Genomic DNA, 15,069 nt, shown 5'->3' with positions numbered 1-15,069 from the left:
GGCAACGGTGTTCCAGGAGGGTCAGGGGTCTTCAGTGACCCCCCAGCAACCCGGCTCCCTGCAAGTGGCGCAGCCCCCCACGCCTGACAGCGGCTGACAGGGAGGGAAGCATCCAGACATCCCGCCGGTGGGAAAGGGAGGCACAGCCGGCCTGCGCAAGCCTCCCAGCACTCCATAAAGAACTGCTGGTTGCCAAGTGTTGCGTGGGCCCTTCTTCCCCATCTCCTGGCCTGCCCCTGGAGCGTGGGGAGGTGCCATCTCCTCTGCACGGAGCCCAAGGGAGAGAGGAGGAGAGGGCCTGGCGTCCTTTGGGCCAGCACCGTGAGAGGACTCTGTTGGAGGCCAGTGAGGGAGGTCCTTGGGGCCTGGAAGTGGTGGGGTTTCTTTTCCGTCTGAGGTTCACCCTTGCTCTCTTCTCTACTTTTAAGGACAAACCTTCTTGTTGCTTTTATTTTTAATCCCTGTAGATATTTTTAGTATTCTACTCTAGCACAAAGTATGGTCCGATTCCTGCACTCCTGCGGGGGTTGCACCACAGCTATGGCAAAGACAAAGAAAAGTCGTAAGGCTTCAGTCTTGCTCACCCTCTTTGTGGAACACAACATAGTTGAGGCTACTGGTCCTGCAGCACAGAATAAGCTAGGAAATGGGCTGTGGGTTGGGGTAGCATATGAATTTTGTGGACTGTAGTGACAACAGTTTCTTGGGCATACAGCAGCAATGACATGGTTTAGAAAGAGTCACGTGTGTGACTGTGGTCTATTCTGCTGATCAGTTAACATTCAGGTGAGAGAAAAAAGGCATACTTTCTCCTCCAGCTTCCTGGTAATCTTATAAATATATATGGATTTGATTAATTTTCAGAACTGGTAGCACACAAACAGATGTTCTTGAGAAAGTCAGAAGAGACATTTGGTTAACTCTGGGATGACAAAGGGCAAAAACATGGACTGTTTCTTCAGAATCAGAAAGAATCACAAATATCTGAACCGAATAATCTGCTCCATGATACCAGTCTCCAAAAAGCAAAGACAAAGCGCTGTTGGCAACGTCATGGTAAGCCATGACAAGAGTGCCTGAATGAAGGCATTGGCTTCCAGTTCAGGTAGATAACGTGACTGATTGTTACAATGGGAATGAAATTGGTACAAGGAGATGAACACAGAGAATTCTTCACTGGGAACAAAACCACATGAACGACAATTTATGACCTCTACCTTCTCCATCTGGGTAACATCCACTATTGTTCCTATTACTCAAGTCCTTTCGTGTTGCGCTTTCTCAGTGTGCCTGTTTCATCTGAATCACTGGCTTTTTGCTTCTTCAGTGCTGCGTTTTCATTTTCTGACTCCACAGATGGGTCCTCTTGGGTTGACTCTTCTGCTTCACTGCAGCTCTCAGAGTGGAATCCAGCGTTCTCTGCTATGACAGCAGGGTCGTCATCCTCATAGCAACAGCAGCACTCCTCAGTGCTTTGGCTGTGATGAAGGTCCCTCTCCTCTTCACTGATGCCAGTTACCTCATCCTTTTTCTGCATTAAATCATGACTGTCTCTTCCCATGGTGAGATCAGTTAGCAGAGTTTCATTGCACAGATGCTCCTCATCTTCCATGCCCTCCATTCTTTCTGCCAGCTCTTCTGCAGAGGGCTGGCTCAGGTCAGGGTAATCTACAAGGATCGTGTCCTGTTTGCGCTTGAAGCGATCAGAATTGTCATAGACAGGATAGGTCTCTTCTGGATAACCTTAGGAATAAAGTGATATGCAGCTTGAAGTGTCACCAATATTTAAAAGTAGTGCCAACTTCAGTGATGGATGCACAAGTTTGTTAGAACAATTTTTAGCACTGCCAGTATAACTGTCATCTATTTAATGTCAGGTATATGTCACAGTATTAAATCCATGGCAAGAATGTGCAAAACATGACTTCTTGGGAGATGATGAGAAAACTCCGCTTATTTTTAGGGAGCCAGGATAAAGCGTGACTTTAAGGAGTGAATATCTGAGCTTTGCTGAAAGCTATGGGAGCTAACAGGTGAAAATTGCATGTCTTAGATCTTCAAATAGATCACATTTTTTTGTTTGTTTCTGTTTACAGATTGACTGATTCAGGTTTTGAAGACTTTTGCTATAAACAGCATTATTTATAAAGTTGAAAAAACCAGCTATGTCAATGACTGTGCATTTCATTTTAGAAAATGCATCATGAGCTTGACTTAAGAAAACAGAGCTCAAGGCCACCATTTATGCTTTATGTTTTGGATCATTTTTGAAAGCTTCTTAACAAGGAATTAAGTCTGCATTTAAAGTTATGATAGTGAGCAGTTCAACTAGGCTATCTTGAAAACACATTTATGTATCAAGTAAACACCAAAGAATGGAAAGGACATTAAAATAAAGAATTCTTAAAAGAGACTTCTGGAGTTTACTTTTACAACATTGGAGCAAACAAAGAATGACTAATCAAAAGTAAAAACTGTAAATTATCCAAAACATATTGATTCTGATTTCCAAGGGTTTTATGATTTTGCATGAAATCTAGCCCAGCAAAGAAAGGGAAAGATATAAACCTACAGCAGCCAAGACCCACCAGCAGATAAAGCATATGTGAATATTCATATGCCACTTTTGGCAGCAGATGATAGTGTAGTGTTTACACTGAAGGGAATGCTGGATGCCTCAAAATCTATTTTCTTTCTGTTATGGTTGGGAAATCAGAGTGCCTCTTGCAAAGTTTTGAACACTGACTTCTGAAAAGGAAGATAAAGTTAACAAAAAATTTTGAAAGGATCTGAACATGTAATCCTTATTCAATTTTTCTCATCAGGGTAATGGTAAGAAAGGCTCTTGCTTACCTTCCCAATCCTCCATGTAAGGAGCTTCTTCAGCTTCCTTCTCAGGAGAGATGCCATCTATGAATTTTCCTTCTTTCATAACTCTAGTAATTTCTCGGAGTTGCTGAAGTAACCTTTTTTCCTGGTCTGTTGTAACATTTTGAGTCCTGCTAGAAAATATTAGACACCAGAATTCAGTCCACTATTATTACAAACTATTAACAGAGTTTGAATCCAACTGTTTGGTCCATCCCAGCAGCACAGTCTGAAGAAACCTGGCTGCAGTATGATCACTATTCAACACCTCCATGTGGTCTGCACTTCAGCCTGGTACAGAGGTTTATCCATTTATCCAGAAAGCCTGCAAACTTAAACAGGTAAAGGAAGGAAGTACAGCCAATGTGAGAGCAAGGTGGAAGTGACACACAAGCAAAAGTTATGGTACAAAAGTCACTACAGAAATTTCTGGCCTTTGAAAGAGTGTTAGGTGAGAATTAGAAGGCCATGCCTTCTTTGAAGCAGTATAAGAAAATGTAATTCAGAATCTATGCTACATTTAAAACAACTTGTGGCGCTGATCAAAATGTCTCACACAGACATTAGTCTCAAGAGTCTAATGATCCCTAATTATGACCATTAAAGGTAATAAATTTGCAAGGCCTCATTAAGAAATGTCAGTTGGACAGATCATGATGTTGTTATAGAGTCAACAATGCTGCCTGGTGGGGAGGTGGGGAAGAAGCAGGAAGGAAGATTTAAAAATGAGAAGAAGGTACTTGCCCTTTAGAATCAGAGGGAGACTGGGAGAGGACTGAGATTTTTATCAGATTAAAAGCAAACTATAATTTTGTCTGGTTCTACACTGCTGATTCTAGTAATTGCTACTGCTCAGGTAATGCAATTACTTACTGCTGTAACAAAAATGCTTCCAATAGATAAGATCATGTAGTCATTACATGTTATTTTCTCTGGAAGAAAAATAGTCTAAAAATCTTACAGACAAAAAAAAGAAGTATTTGGAGGGTGGAGATCTGAGCACAGTAGGTCAGAATAAGAAAGACACTGGCTGTACTTAGGGGTGAAAATGGTTCTGACTGTTGCGCTTGTTTTATCTTGAGTTTCAAGTTGTTCTTGAGCAGGTGCTTGATCTCTGTGTAAGTGCCAGTTCAAGCCTCTCAGAGGACTGAGGCACTATGCTGGTGCTCGTTTGAATCTCGCTGTGTTTTAGGCAGGATCTATTGCCCCTAAGTTACTCAGAGAGGGTAGCCCTTGGCACGTGCAGAATGCTGAACTGTAGGTGGTATGTGAGCTCAGACGGATGGTCTCTGGTGATCTCCAGACCATCATATAGACAGATAATCTCCAAGATTAGACAGCTGCTCAGTGAATCTTAGGGGTGAGTTGGGAAGAGGGGAGCTGGAAAGAGATTAGTCATTTTGGATTTAGGTGATTAGTATCTACCTAAACCTTGTTTCAGGTGCCTGAATTCTCATAAACTTGAAAACTTGCAGTGTCCTTCAGTTTTTCCTCTTACTAACTGTTGTGACTAAAGCAGCACTTTAATAGGTACTTTGTGCTACTCTACATATACGGGAATGATGGTGACACGATAGTTACTCCCCTAAAGGCAGCAGAATCATACTGGTTTAAAGCCAAAAGATCAGCATCATACTGCTGGTTTGTGCGATGGTGAGCAAAGCGCTGACCCTGGGCTAGATTTTGTGCACAGCTGCACACACAGTTGTCTGTAACTGAATTTAGCTCAGGAGCAGGCCCACTGGTTTCATTAGCAGCTACCCAGATTAAACTGGTTGATTGAGATCACAAGGCTAAACATCACTTCTCTGCGCTTCCCCTAAGGGGCACTTTGCCCCACAATTTGAAAAGCTGATACGGTCCCAACGCTATATGGAGGTTGCACTGAGTCCCCTCAAGTTGTGGTGGCAGTTTGTTCCACAGAACAAGCAAAGGTGTGAGACAGCATCTGCTCAAAAGCCTGGGTTATGCAGATGTAGAATTTGAGATGTGCATTAAGAGGCACACAAAAAGAAATGGTTTCATCAGCTAGCTGCCTTTGACAGAAGCTGTAATAGAACTGCCAAACTAATCCTCCTTTTAGAGACAAAAGTGTATGTAATTTGAATATATATCACCTGGATAAAGACAGAGAGGCCTATCTGTTGAGCACAATGGGGAGATATGCTAGCGCAGACAATAGGATCAAACAATGCAGCTGCATCACTGTGGCATTTCATATAGGAAAATTCCTAATATGCTGGATGGTCTCATTAGAAAGCACTACTGTCCTATTGCAACACAAGATGTCTGTATTTCAGAGTACTCCTCCTCCAGATACCTTGCTTAAAAGACAAATTTCCCTGTAGAGAGGGAGAAACCAAAGCCCATGCACTATTTCTACTTCATTTAAGGCCTCTAGGAAGACTTACCGTAGGATGCTGGCAATGTATAAGACATCTGGCTGCCTGTGTACAGAGTATAATGCACTTAAGAATACTAAGAGGACAACAGATGGAAAAGGTTTACAGTGTAAGAAAAGGTCATTATTTTTGCTGTGTGTTTGGAGCTCCAACACAGCTATTACTTTTCATAGTGGCAATCTTATGTTTTGTAGAGTCCCAAAGTACTCACTAACAGGTAATGTAAAAGCTTTGTATTCTTACGCTGAGATCAGAACATTTCCTAAAGAGCTATCATGACAGCAGTGAAAATCCATAATCTAACATGGTATCTCAGACATGTCAACTGGTATTTTTTTGCTTCATGATCTTAAAATAATCACTATTAAAATGCAGCTATAGCCCCAAAATGGCACCCCACAGAGTACAGACTCTCTCTCTCTCCCTCTTTTCCATATCACATTGGCTCAGTTTATGGTAAAAAGGTAATTTTTTTCCAATTGACAGCCTGGTAAACAGGACTTTAAAAACAGGTAATCGAGCTGCATTACTTTTACCTCTTACCTAATTACCAGGAATTGAGATTTTTTTGCAAGAGAGTATTGCATAATACTCCCATTGAGAAAAATATTTACGAGTATTCTTCAATTTAAAGTGGTTTCAAAATACCAAATTTTACAGACAGTGGTGAAAAGAATATGGGTAAGACATCTGTGAGAATGGGTAGGGAAATCTTTTGTGCACATTATATCACTGTCCTAACATTAAAACACTCTGCTAAAAGGCTGGAAAAAAGCAATATGCATGCTTTTAATGCAGAGAGCCCTATATACCCATCAATCAAATCTTTATTTCTGAATCATCAAATTCCCAGCAAGGCTCCTCATCTTTGCTGAGAGATACTGGACTATAAAGGTCTACATTTAGAAACTGGAGTTACTGAGGTCCCCTTACTGATAGGATGTGATGATAAATTACAAAACTGTGTAATTTAAATTTATAACTTGTTGAAAAAAGAGCTGGGAAGAGTGCCAGATTTTCTCAGAGCTGTGAATCATTATATCCTTAGGTACTATGTACTACCTATTTAAGTGTGTGCATTAGGTAACAATTACCTTTTCCATCTCTTAATTTAAGTTTGGTTACATTGCTGAGGACCTGGCCAGGTAGTTCTTTCTTCCTCTTGCTTTCTTTACCTTGCTTCTAGTCCTTGCTAATACATGCTAGGCCTTACTAAAAGTACCTGTACTTGTACTTTTTGAAAGTTTTGCATTTCTGCAAGGGGGTTTCTGTACTTAAGGCTGTAGCAATTCCAACTGGTGTGCTGGTTTGGAAGGAGGTCTCCCTAGTTGGTTTGGAGGTTGGTCTTCAAGCCTCACTAAAAAAAATCAAATCCAAGTTTCTGCCTGCCTACCTTCTACAACACAGGACTCGATAATACTAGCTATCCCATCTAAGAAAACCACCTAATAGTACTGAGATGTCTTCCAGCCTCACTTCACTCAAATGCTTTTGAAAGGAAAAGAAATGAGCAGGATAAGCCACAGCAAGAAAACAACACGTACACTTGCTAGAGAAGAAAGCAGAATAAAATTGCACAGCACAGTATATATTATTCCTTTGAAACAGGATTTCTTTCTGTGGTACAGGATTATCTAAGAATAAACTGTCCTTCCAAACTCATCTGGATTTCAAAAGCAATGGTTTTTTAAAGAAAATATACAAAATTAGAATGTCTTGGGATTCTAAGAATCTTCACCAGAAGGAAAAAGCCAGGATGAATCCTGGAGCAGTTCAGCTGGGAGGAGAATGCTCCTGCAGTATAGTGAGTGGACACTGAGGCACGAGCTCAGACCTCAGCACTATTACAAACACTGTGTGTTACGGTGATACATCAGATTTTGTGACAATGCAAAATACATCCTTTGGTTTGGTTACTAATACTTCATTTGGCAGGCTGGGAGTTGCTTTGCCATATCTAGTGTAATGGGTCATGGTCTCACCTGGGGTCTTTCAGCATTAAATTTGATACCAGTTGTAAGGATTTCTGTTTAACTGCATATTAATAAACGGAGCTCAAGAACTCTGTGCTCTAATTACACTTTCTAACAATACATTTCATTTTAAGACAAAAGGTGGTTCCTGAAGCCAGCACTCGTGGACTCCTAAGCCCTCAAAAGCAGATTCCCAGGGTACTCTGCTAAATAGCTCCCTGAATAGCTTAAAGTTTGCTCTCCTGAAGTCCAGAGTAGCAACTCCGCTGTTCTTTTTTCTCATTACACTGAAAATCTTAGTGTCCACCATTTTGTGATCGCTGTGGCCAAGACATCCACCTATCATCACATCCCCCAGAAGTCCTTCTCTATTCACAAACAGCCGGTCTAGGAGGGCATCTTGCCTAGTTGGCTCACCGAGTACCTGTGACAAGAAGTTACCTCCTACAAACTTCAAGAATTTCCAAGACCTGCTCATCTCAGCAGTATGATACTCCCAGCTGATGTCTGGGAAGTTGAAATCTCCCATAAGGACAAGGGCTACCGATCCTGGAATTTCTCCTAATTGCCTATAGAATAACTCACCAGTGCTTACCTCCTGGCTGGGCGATCAGTAGTAGACACCCACTACAACATCTCCTTTGTTTTCCATCGCCCTAATCCTCACCCAGAGGCTCTCAACCACACCATCACCAAGGGCTGTACAATCAAACCTCTCCCGTACGTATAGTGCGACACCTCCACCTCACCTGCCCTGCCTATCCCTCCTGAATGGCCTGTAGCCCTCCATCCCTGCACTCCAATCGTGGGACTCATTCCATCAAGTCTCAGTAATACCAAGGATACCATAGCTCTGGGAGCTGACCAGCGCTTCCAGTTCATCCTGTTTGTTTCTCATACTGCAGGATCGTCATCCTCGTAGCAATACATTGGGTTTTGTGACAATTGGTTTGGTTACCAATATTTCATTTGGCAGGCTGGGAGTCGCTTTGCCATATCTAGTATAATGGGCCATGGTCTCACCTGGGGTCTTTCAGCACTAGCTTAAATTTGATACAAGTTATTTCTTTCTCTGACTTTTCTGTTATAAGGATTTCTGTTTAACTGCATATTAGTAAATGGAGCTCAAGTCATTTTTGCTCTCCTCCTCTTTCCTTTTAATTTAAATCTATCAACATCCAGGTTGAATAAGCCTAGCACTGTACTCTGTGCTCTAATTACACTTTCTAGCCATACATTTTATTTTAAGACATTCATCCAGTATTACTGAACTTAATGAGTATCACAGTGTAGATTAAGAAAGCTTCAAAGTCTGGGTGTATTTGAAAAACACCTATTTGCTCCATCTAGAGGTGCTTTTCCCCTTCTCTTTAAAGATGCTACATACAAAATTCTTTATTAGATTCAGATTCTGATTTCCCCTGAGGCCTTTAGATCCATCTATATAAATAGTTTGGTTGAACAAAGAAGGGAAGTTCTACTAAATAAAGGCCCTGAGCCAATAACACAGAGTGGAACAGATACTGGGTCAGACTCTAAACCCATTTTCTCAGTAAAAAATATCCTGTCCTGCGAGTCAGTACAATATCTGGGCAGCTCATAAGCCTGTTTCTGGCAGCTTAAAGGTACACATAGAGCACTGCGTCAGCTCGCCAAAACAGAGAAGAGTAACCGTCAAAATAGTATCCTTCTGTTACACTAACAAAACCAGGGCAGCTTAGGGGTTCTCCTGCTGGAACCTGGCCTAACACAGGCAAGTTTGGCACCTTGTCTTGCTGAGACGAGTGCAGCCGCAATCCAGGACACAGTGCAAAGTGGGCAAAACTACATGCTCAAAGAGAATGCGGTTTGAAGCATAAATGAATATAACGTGCAAGTTTGGCACAGAATTGTTCCTACAGAATGGGTTAAAACAGACACTGACTGATCCAGACAAAGTTAACATGCGTTACAACCTGAAGAGCTAGCTTTTTTGCTTGCAAACATCACCTTAACATTCATGGTATTTAAATTTTCAAATACTGCAGTTATGCACTTTCCTATTGATGTGTTGTTACACTCCTTATGAAAAACATAGACTTGTTCCCAGTGTTTCTGTATAATGTAGAATAGTGATCTCAGATTTATAGCAAACAGTAAACATAATAAATTTTAAAATCCTGATTTTACAACTCTTTTTTTCTTTTATATTTAGAAGCAAATCCATGGATTTACTGGTTACAGGGTGGAACTAAGTTATGGAATCAGATTATTATACAATTCTGCCCTTAAAGAAATATTTTAAGGATATTCTAACAGGCATTTACATAGATTGTAACACCATTCCTATTTAGAAAAATAATCCATAGAACTGGAAAATAACAGAAAACAAATGGGTCTCTTCGGAATCATTCACAGTATTACTTTGGTCACATAAGACAGGTTGTTTTATATACTTTAAATGTAGATGTTTTATTTTCTGTTTACGCATACCTGTCATTATCTTCCAAATAACGCACTGTACAAAGGGGGAGGGTAGGGATAGTTGTTTTTCTGTTTAAGGAAAATGAAGTTGGAAAAAATGATTTATTTTAAACATAGATGCTGAAAAGAGAAACACTGAAGAACAAAAAGTGTGATGTGTAAAATCAAATTTCTACAATTTGAAGTAGTAATAAAAATGCTATTTTAATATAGCCTATGTAGGAAAGTTTAATTTCTAATCAGAGCAGAATCTCTCCTTAGAATGCTGTAATTTGAAACATACCTGTCACAGTTAGGTCCTACTCTGTTGATTAATTTTTCCATAGCTTCTTCTGTTTCTCTCAGTTTTTCCTGGAGTTGCGTGAGCTCATAGTCAGCTATAAAACAAACAAAATCCCAAGATCTGTCAGTAGGAGCTTTGAAAATGTATCCCTGTCCCATTATCACAGGTAGCATATGCTGTACGAAACCAAATCGGCTGTGAGGAAACTAAAGCATGCAGCTTAGAAGAGTTCTACCTACTCTTCCTGGTATAAGAAGGTGAAGACTATTGCCAAGGGTAATAGGACACACAGAAATCACCTTCTTTCAAAGACTCCCAAGCAACCTCCCAATAAGCAGAGTGAGTCGGCCACTGTAAATGCCGTGGAGATTAAAGTTAGGGAAAAGAAAATACATTTTTTTTTTTCCCCTAAGGAAACCATAGTGGTTTACTGTCTACTGCAGAATTAATAGTTCTTGTGGAATTTCCCTGTTAAGTCCTTGGGAACGGAGACACAAGGTCACTTGAGCATTTTCTAATGAGTCTAGGATTTGAGAAACCACATCTTTATCAAAGAGAATAAAGTTCATGGCCTTGATGGCATCCAACCCTGCACAGGTGTGCCAGGGTAGGCAGTGAGTGCTAACAGTCTGCCAGGCTTACAGGGATGAACAACAGCTAGCCACACAGAGTCTGGCTGGGGAGCAAAGCACAGTATTTCCATGGTTGCATTTTTTTTCAAAAAATGTGTCCATAGTACAATAGTAGACACACATGAATACAAGCAGGAACACCCATACTGGCTTTAATTTAGCCGAAAGCGTTAACGGTAAAGATGCAACACCATGGATGTCAACAAAAATGCTTGAGCTCCTTGTTTGGCTTTTGTAGCTCACACTCAAAATCTGATAGCTGAGACTTCATTGTTCCCCACTGCAGAACAAAATGAAACCAGCCTGGGTTAGTTAAATATTCAGCTGCTACAGTCACACCCATTTAAGCAGCATAAAGGCACAATGGAACTCCGACATAGTAGGAATGGAGAAAGCCATCCATAAACATCCTGCTTTTGGAAAAATCTCTATTCTGGAGAGAATGTCATTACTTAACTTACCACTGATGTCATTATTTTGCATGTCTGAGACTTTAAAAATAGGGGAAGGAAAACTGGCAAAGTAAGTTACTCCCTCCAAGTCATTATGGTAGTGGTTCCTAGTCCAGTGACTTGTCCCCTGCTCTGCTACAGCTTGCAATGAATGCTTTAGGAATCCAAATTAAGAGCTCTAGAAAAGGCAGAATAATTTTCATCACTAGTTCTTTGGGTTATAATGATGGCAAATATTTAACTTACTGCAAAGTTAGTTTCTCTTACCAAGCATTAGAGGAAAAAAATACAATTACCGTTGCTAATAAATTGCACAAAATTGCCAGGCACAATGCAGTACAAGTGCACTGAAAATACAATCTATAGCACTGAGTACATTAGGTATTCCTAATATACACATTAATGTCAAGATAATTACAGCTATGTTAAGAGAATTACCTTACAGCCAGCACTTTCTATAAAGCCTTAAGTACTTTTCTTTCTTATTACAACTTAGCCAGCTAAACACAACACATTTAAATACTGTTATGGTAACTACTCATCCAATCTTCAACAGTAAGCTTATTAATTTATCTAATAAATGTCTACAAATAGTTGAATCTATCCCACTGATGTTCACGTAAAATCACAATAACATTCCAGAATACTGTTTGCTTTCTTATCAAAACTTCAAGCATTGCAAAAAGGGAAGGGAAAAAGTAGGGAAGTGCCTGGTGATAGCTAAGAATTCACAAATTAAAAAAAATGGAGGTAGCTTTTAATAATATCTTTATATACTAATACTAGAATATTACGGATTATAGAATAATTATAGATGGACATCCTATTATCCATTTTTAATCATTAGCTACACAGCTTTTCAGCAAATCCGTACAGTTAATTCAGTGAACCTCATGAAAAGCCATTGCTTCCAGGGGGGCTTGGGATCAGGCTAGTATCACAGAGTCTCATTAGCTGAATGAGATTAGAAAATGACGGTGCAGTAATTCACTTTAACTCTTACTCATTCCAACACAGAAGCTTCTGGCTTGTTCTTTACGGGGGTGAACAGCAGCTTTACAGTGTGCCCAGAACCTAAGAACCCAGTTGGACTGTCCCTCTACAGAGTCAACAGCTACACAGATATAACTCGCAAGTCATACTCACTGATTTTCCTCTTCAAGTTTCCAGGTGCAGCAGTAGGGCATTTCCGCTCTCCAGCGGTTCTTCCTTTGGAAGCCAGCTGATGTGTGAAAAAAGATGACCCTTCTATGAGTTACTGCAATAGTAACATATAAGCCCCAAAGGCAACAGCAAAAAGGATAGGAAACTAAAATATGCCAGAAAGTAACGACAGAAAAGCATGCCCAGCGGCAAAAAAAGACAGCCATGAAAGATGCCTGGGAGATCTTGCCACCTGAAAACTCCTGAAAGACACTTGGAAAAAATGATATTTTTAAGCATAGTGAAAGCGTAACTCATCAAAAATAACTTCTTCATTTTAGAATATTTATCTGTTCCATTCTTCTGCATACAGGAGGGAAAAAAACTCATTGGGCAATTATTGTGCAACAAAGGACAGGTTCTGAAGGGATTATATGTGACCCTGCTTGTCCCTCTCGCAACGCTTTCTGCCATTATTGCTTACCAACTTTGTACCTGCAGCAAAGATACTGGCTGGCTCTATACAGAGGCTGCAGGCTATCCATTTCTTTTATCTTCTCTGTGTTTGATCAGTTCACCCAATTCATTTTGTTCTTGCCTCTATCTGCCCAGAGCAGGCTCAACTGTTTAGACACTGCTCAGTCTGGATTCAGCCCCCACACCAAGGAAAAAACATTTCCACAAGTCCACTTCTCCCTCCTCCCACACAGCTGACTGTCATCACCTACATGCAAGTTACGTCTGTGTAACAAAAAGCTATGAGAAGTTCAAATCGTGTGAGATGCTTGAGGGGAATTTGGGCTGTGCTTTTTTAAACTAGCTTTCAACCAGTCCCTCAGCTAGGGCAGTTCCAGCATGGTCAATACAACCTTAAAAACTCCCACTCTCCAACAACATGGTGCTTTTGTTCCAGAAAGCATGCAATAACTGTACTCCCTCTCTCCCACTTTAAATGCATAACACATGTGACATATACAGTATATATAATATGTAGTCACACATAATAGAAAAGAATACTATGTGTATATTCAAAATTAATCTAACATTGTTCTAGACATACACATTTTCCATCGGAAAAAAACCTGCTTTAAAAAACTGTAAGAAGTCAGAGGCCAATACAGGATCACAGAAACCCGTCCCTGCAATCTTAGCTACAGTCTTTGCAATAGCAAAAACCACAGGACACACTGGTCTTTTAACCACCCGTCAAAGGTCCAGCATAAGCTTTCTTTTTTTTTTGAGCAAGGCTGAAATGGAACCAGGCACAAAAACGGGACTTCATTTCTGTTTTGAGGTTTTTTTAGTTGTTATTTCCCTGACTTTTCAATTTATGTTGGTCTTCTTACCTTAAATAAAATGTACAGGATATATAAGAAGATGCCAAATCCATATATAGGGATAATCTGCCCCACAAGACCTCTCCCAGTTCCACCAGTGCTTCCACCACTGCCTCCACCTGCCTTAGCTTTCGCAACTGCTTCAGCAAGGTGAGACCTTGGAAAATGAGGGGCAGCTCGGCTGTCAGGAGTGGCCTGGTAATGCATCCTTGGTGGAAAGCGACCAAGCTTCCCTGCAAAAAAAACCCCACAATTATTTTTCTTCTATTACTTTTCACCCTTTTACATGCAGCCTAAAACTGCAGCAGGTGTGGCTGACCTATCTTCTCTACTTTTAAATGCACCACCAGTGATGAATAAAGCAACTTGTTGGACTGCAAGTACTAAGTCTGTAAGCTCAATCCTCAGTCACTTATTATATATAGCGCTAGGAGCAGGTATGCACTACTACTCTCTTGATTTTAAGAAGAGGAAAAGCTGGCAGGGCAATTAACAAAACATGGATTTTAACAGGTATCTACTTGTCCAAAGATCCTATGAATCGGCACCCCTAACAGGATGAAAACCTTAACTCTTACTTCTGGTTCTCTGCTCAAAAAAACCCCAACAACGTTATCGGTTTTCTGCTGTGAACCTGATCTTTCAATATTACACAAAGGCACATTCATGTATAAACCACTACCCATCAAACATCGTGATACACGACTGCAGTGTTTGCCCAGTATAGATTTTCAGCTATTGCCATAAGAAATAGTATTTTACCTGATTTTACCAAATGAGTAATGAAAGTTAAAGAAAAGTGGTGGCACCTCAAACTGTTCTCCTTAAAAAGGTGTTAGGTAAAGCAAAGTAAGAGAGGAGACTGAATATGGCTTGGGACATATTATCTTTGGCATTTTAGAGGGGAAAAAAATGGTTTCTAGCCTTGAGAAAGGCAGAGATAATTTAAAACAAGAAAGGGGAGTGAGCATAAATGGATACATGGATGCTAGAGTAAGACTGCAAAGAGCCTGAAACAGTGCTGTGGACAATTTGATTCAACTGAAAGGCACTGGAATATCAATAAATCTAAGCTCAAACACGATTTGATTTTCTTGCTGCCATCAATTCAACTATTTTGCCATGAAAAATCACTATTTTACTCCTCTGTGTCCTTGACATCCTGCTTTCTAGCTCCATATCCAGCTTGGACTCGCACCTGCGCTCTCTTCCACTGATTGGGACTGAACTGAATTACTCAGCTACTCCGCCACCAAGTCTGGTGAGAGGAGGCGTTGGACGGAGGCTGGAGAGATGGGGACTGCCAGGCCGGGCTGCAGCTCACCCCCTGACGCCAGCTGCAACCCCCCTCCCTGGCACACACAGCCGGAAAGCCAGGCAGCTGGGGCACTGCTCGCTGGCGCTGGGGCAGGCTGCATGCACTTGCATAAAGAAAACAAAACCCAGGTTTGAAATAGCGCTGAAAAGAACTAACTTTACGGCTGTGAGTACCCAGCTGCAGATGTTTTTATGAGAA

General features: G+C 40.8%; 1 protein-coding gene across 1 annotated transcript; it reads right to left on the bottom strand.

The window, feature by feature from the left end:
* Positions 1 to 1,085: 1,085 nt before the first annotated feature.
* On the bottom strand, positions 1,086 to 14,863 carry RIC3 (RIC3 acetylcholine receptor chaperone). The gene is made up of 6 exons (XM_010563815.1): positions 14,827 to 14,863; positions 13,563 to 13,786; positions 12,220 to 12,295; positions 9,990 to 10,083; positions 2,854 to 2,999; positions 1,086 to 1,743 (listed from the first exon to the last, which is right to left on the bottom strand). The coding sequence occupies exons 2-6, from the start codon at positions 13,758 to 13,760 to the stop codon at positions 1,253 to 1,255; spliced, it is 1,005 nt and encodes a 334-aa protein (XP_010562117.1). The 5' UTR covers positions 13,761 to 13,786; positions 14,827 to 14,863; the 3' UTR covers positions 1,086 to 1,252.
* Between the last annotated feature and the right edge of the window lie 206 nt (positions 14,864 to 15,069).

This window comes from Haliaeetus leucocephalus, unplaced genomic scaffold (genome assembly GCF_000737465.1).
Source record: "Haliaeetus leucocephalus isolate CR32 unplaced genomic scaffold, Haliaeetus_leucocephalus-4.0 Scaffold173, whole genome shotgun sequence".
Classification (NCBI taxonomy): Eukaryota; Metazoa; Chordata; class Aves; order Accipitriformes; family Accipitridae; genus Haliaeetus; species Haliaeetus leucocephalus.
This window is presented reverse-complemented; position numbering and strand designations above follow the sequence as displayed.

Excerpts from the sequence above, each read along its gene's own strand:
- RIC3 (XM_010563815.1), bottom strand. The coding sequence starts at position 13,760 with ATGCATTACCAGGCCACTCCTGACAGCCGAGCTGCCCCTCATTTTCCA. Across the intron at positions 12,296-13,562 it reads TCCTGTACATTTTATTTAAG|CTGGCTTCCAAAGGAAGAAC; the intron begins GTAAGAAGACCA and ends TTCACACATCAG. Across the intron at positions 1,744-2,853 it reads TTACATGGAGGATTGGGAAG|GTTATCCAGAAGAGACCTAT; the intron begins GTAAGCAAGAGC and ends TTTATTCCTAAG.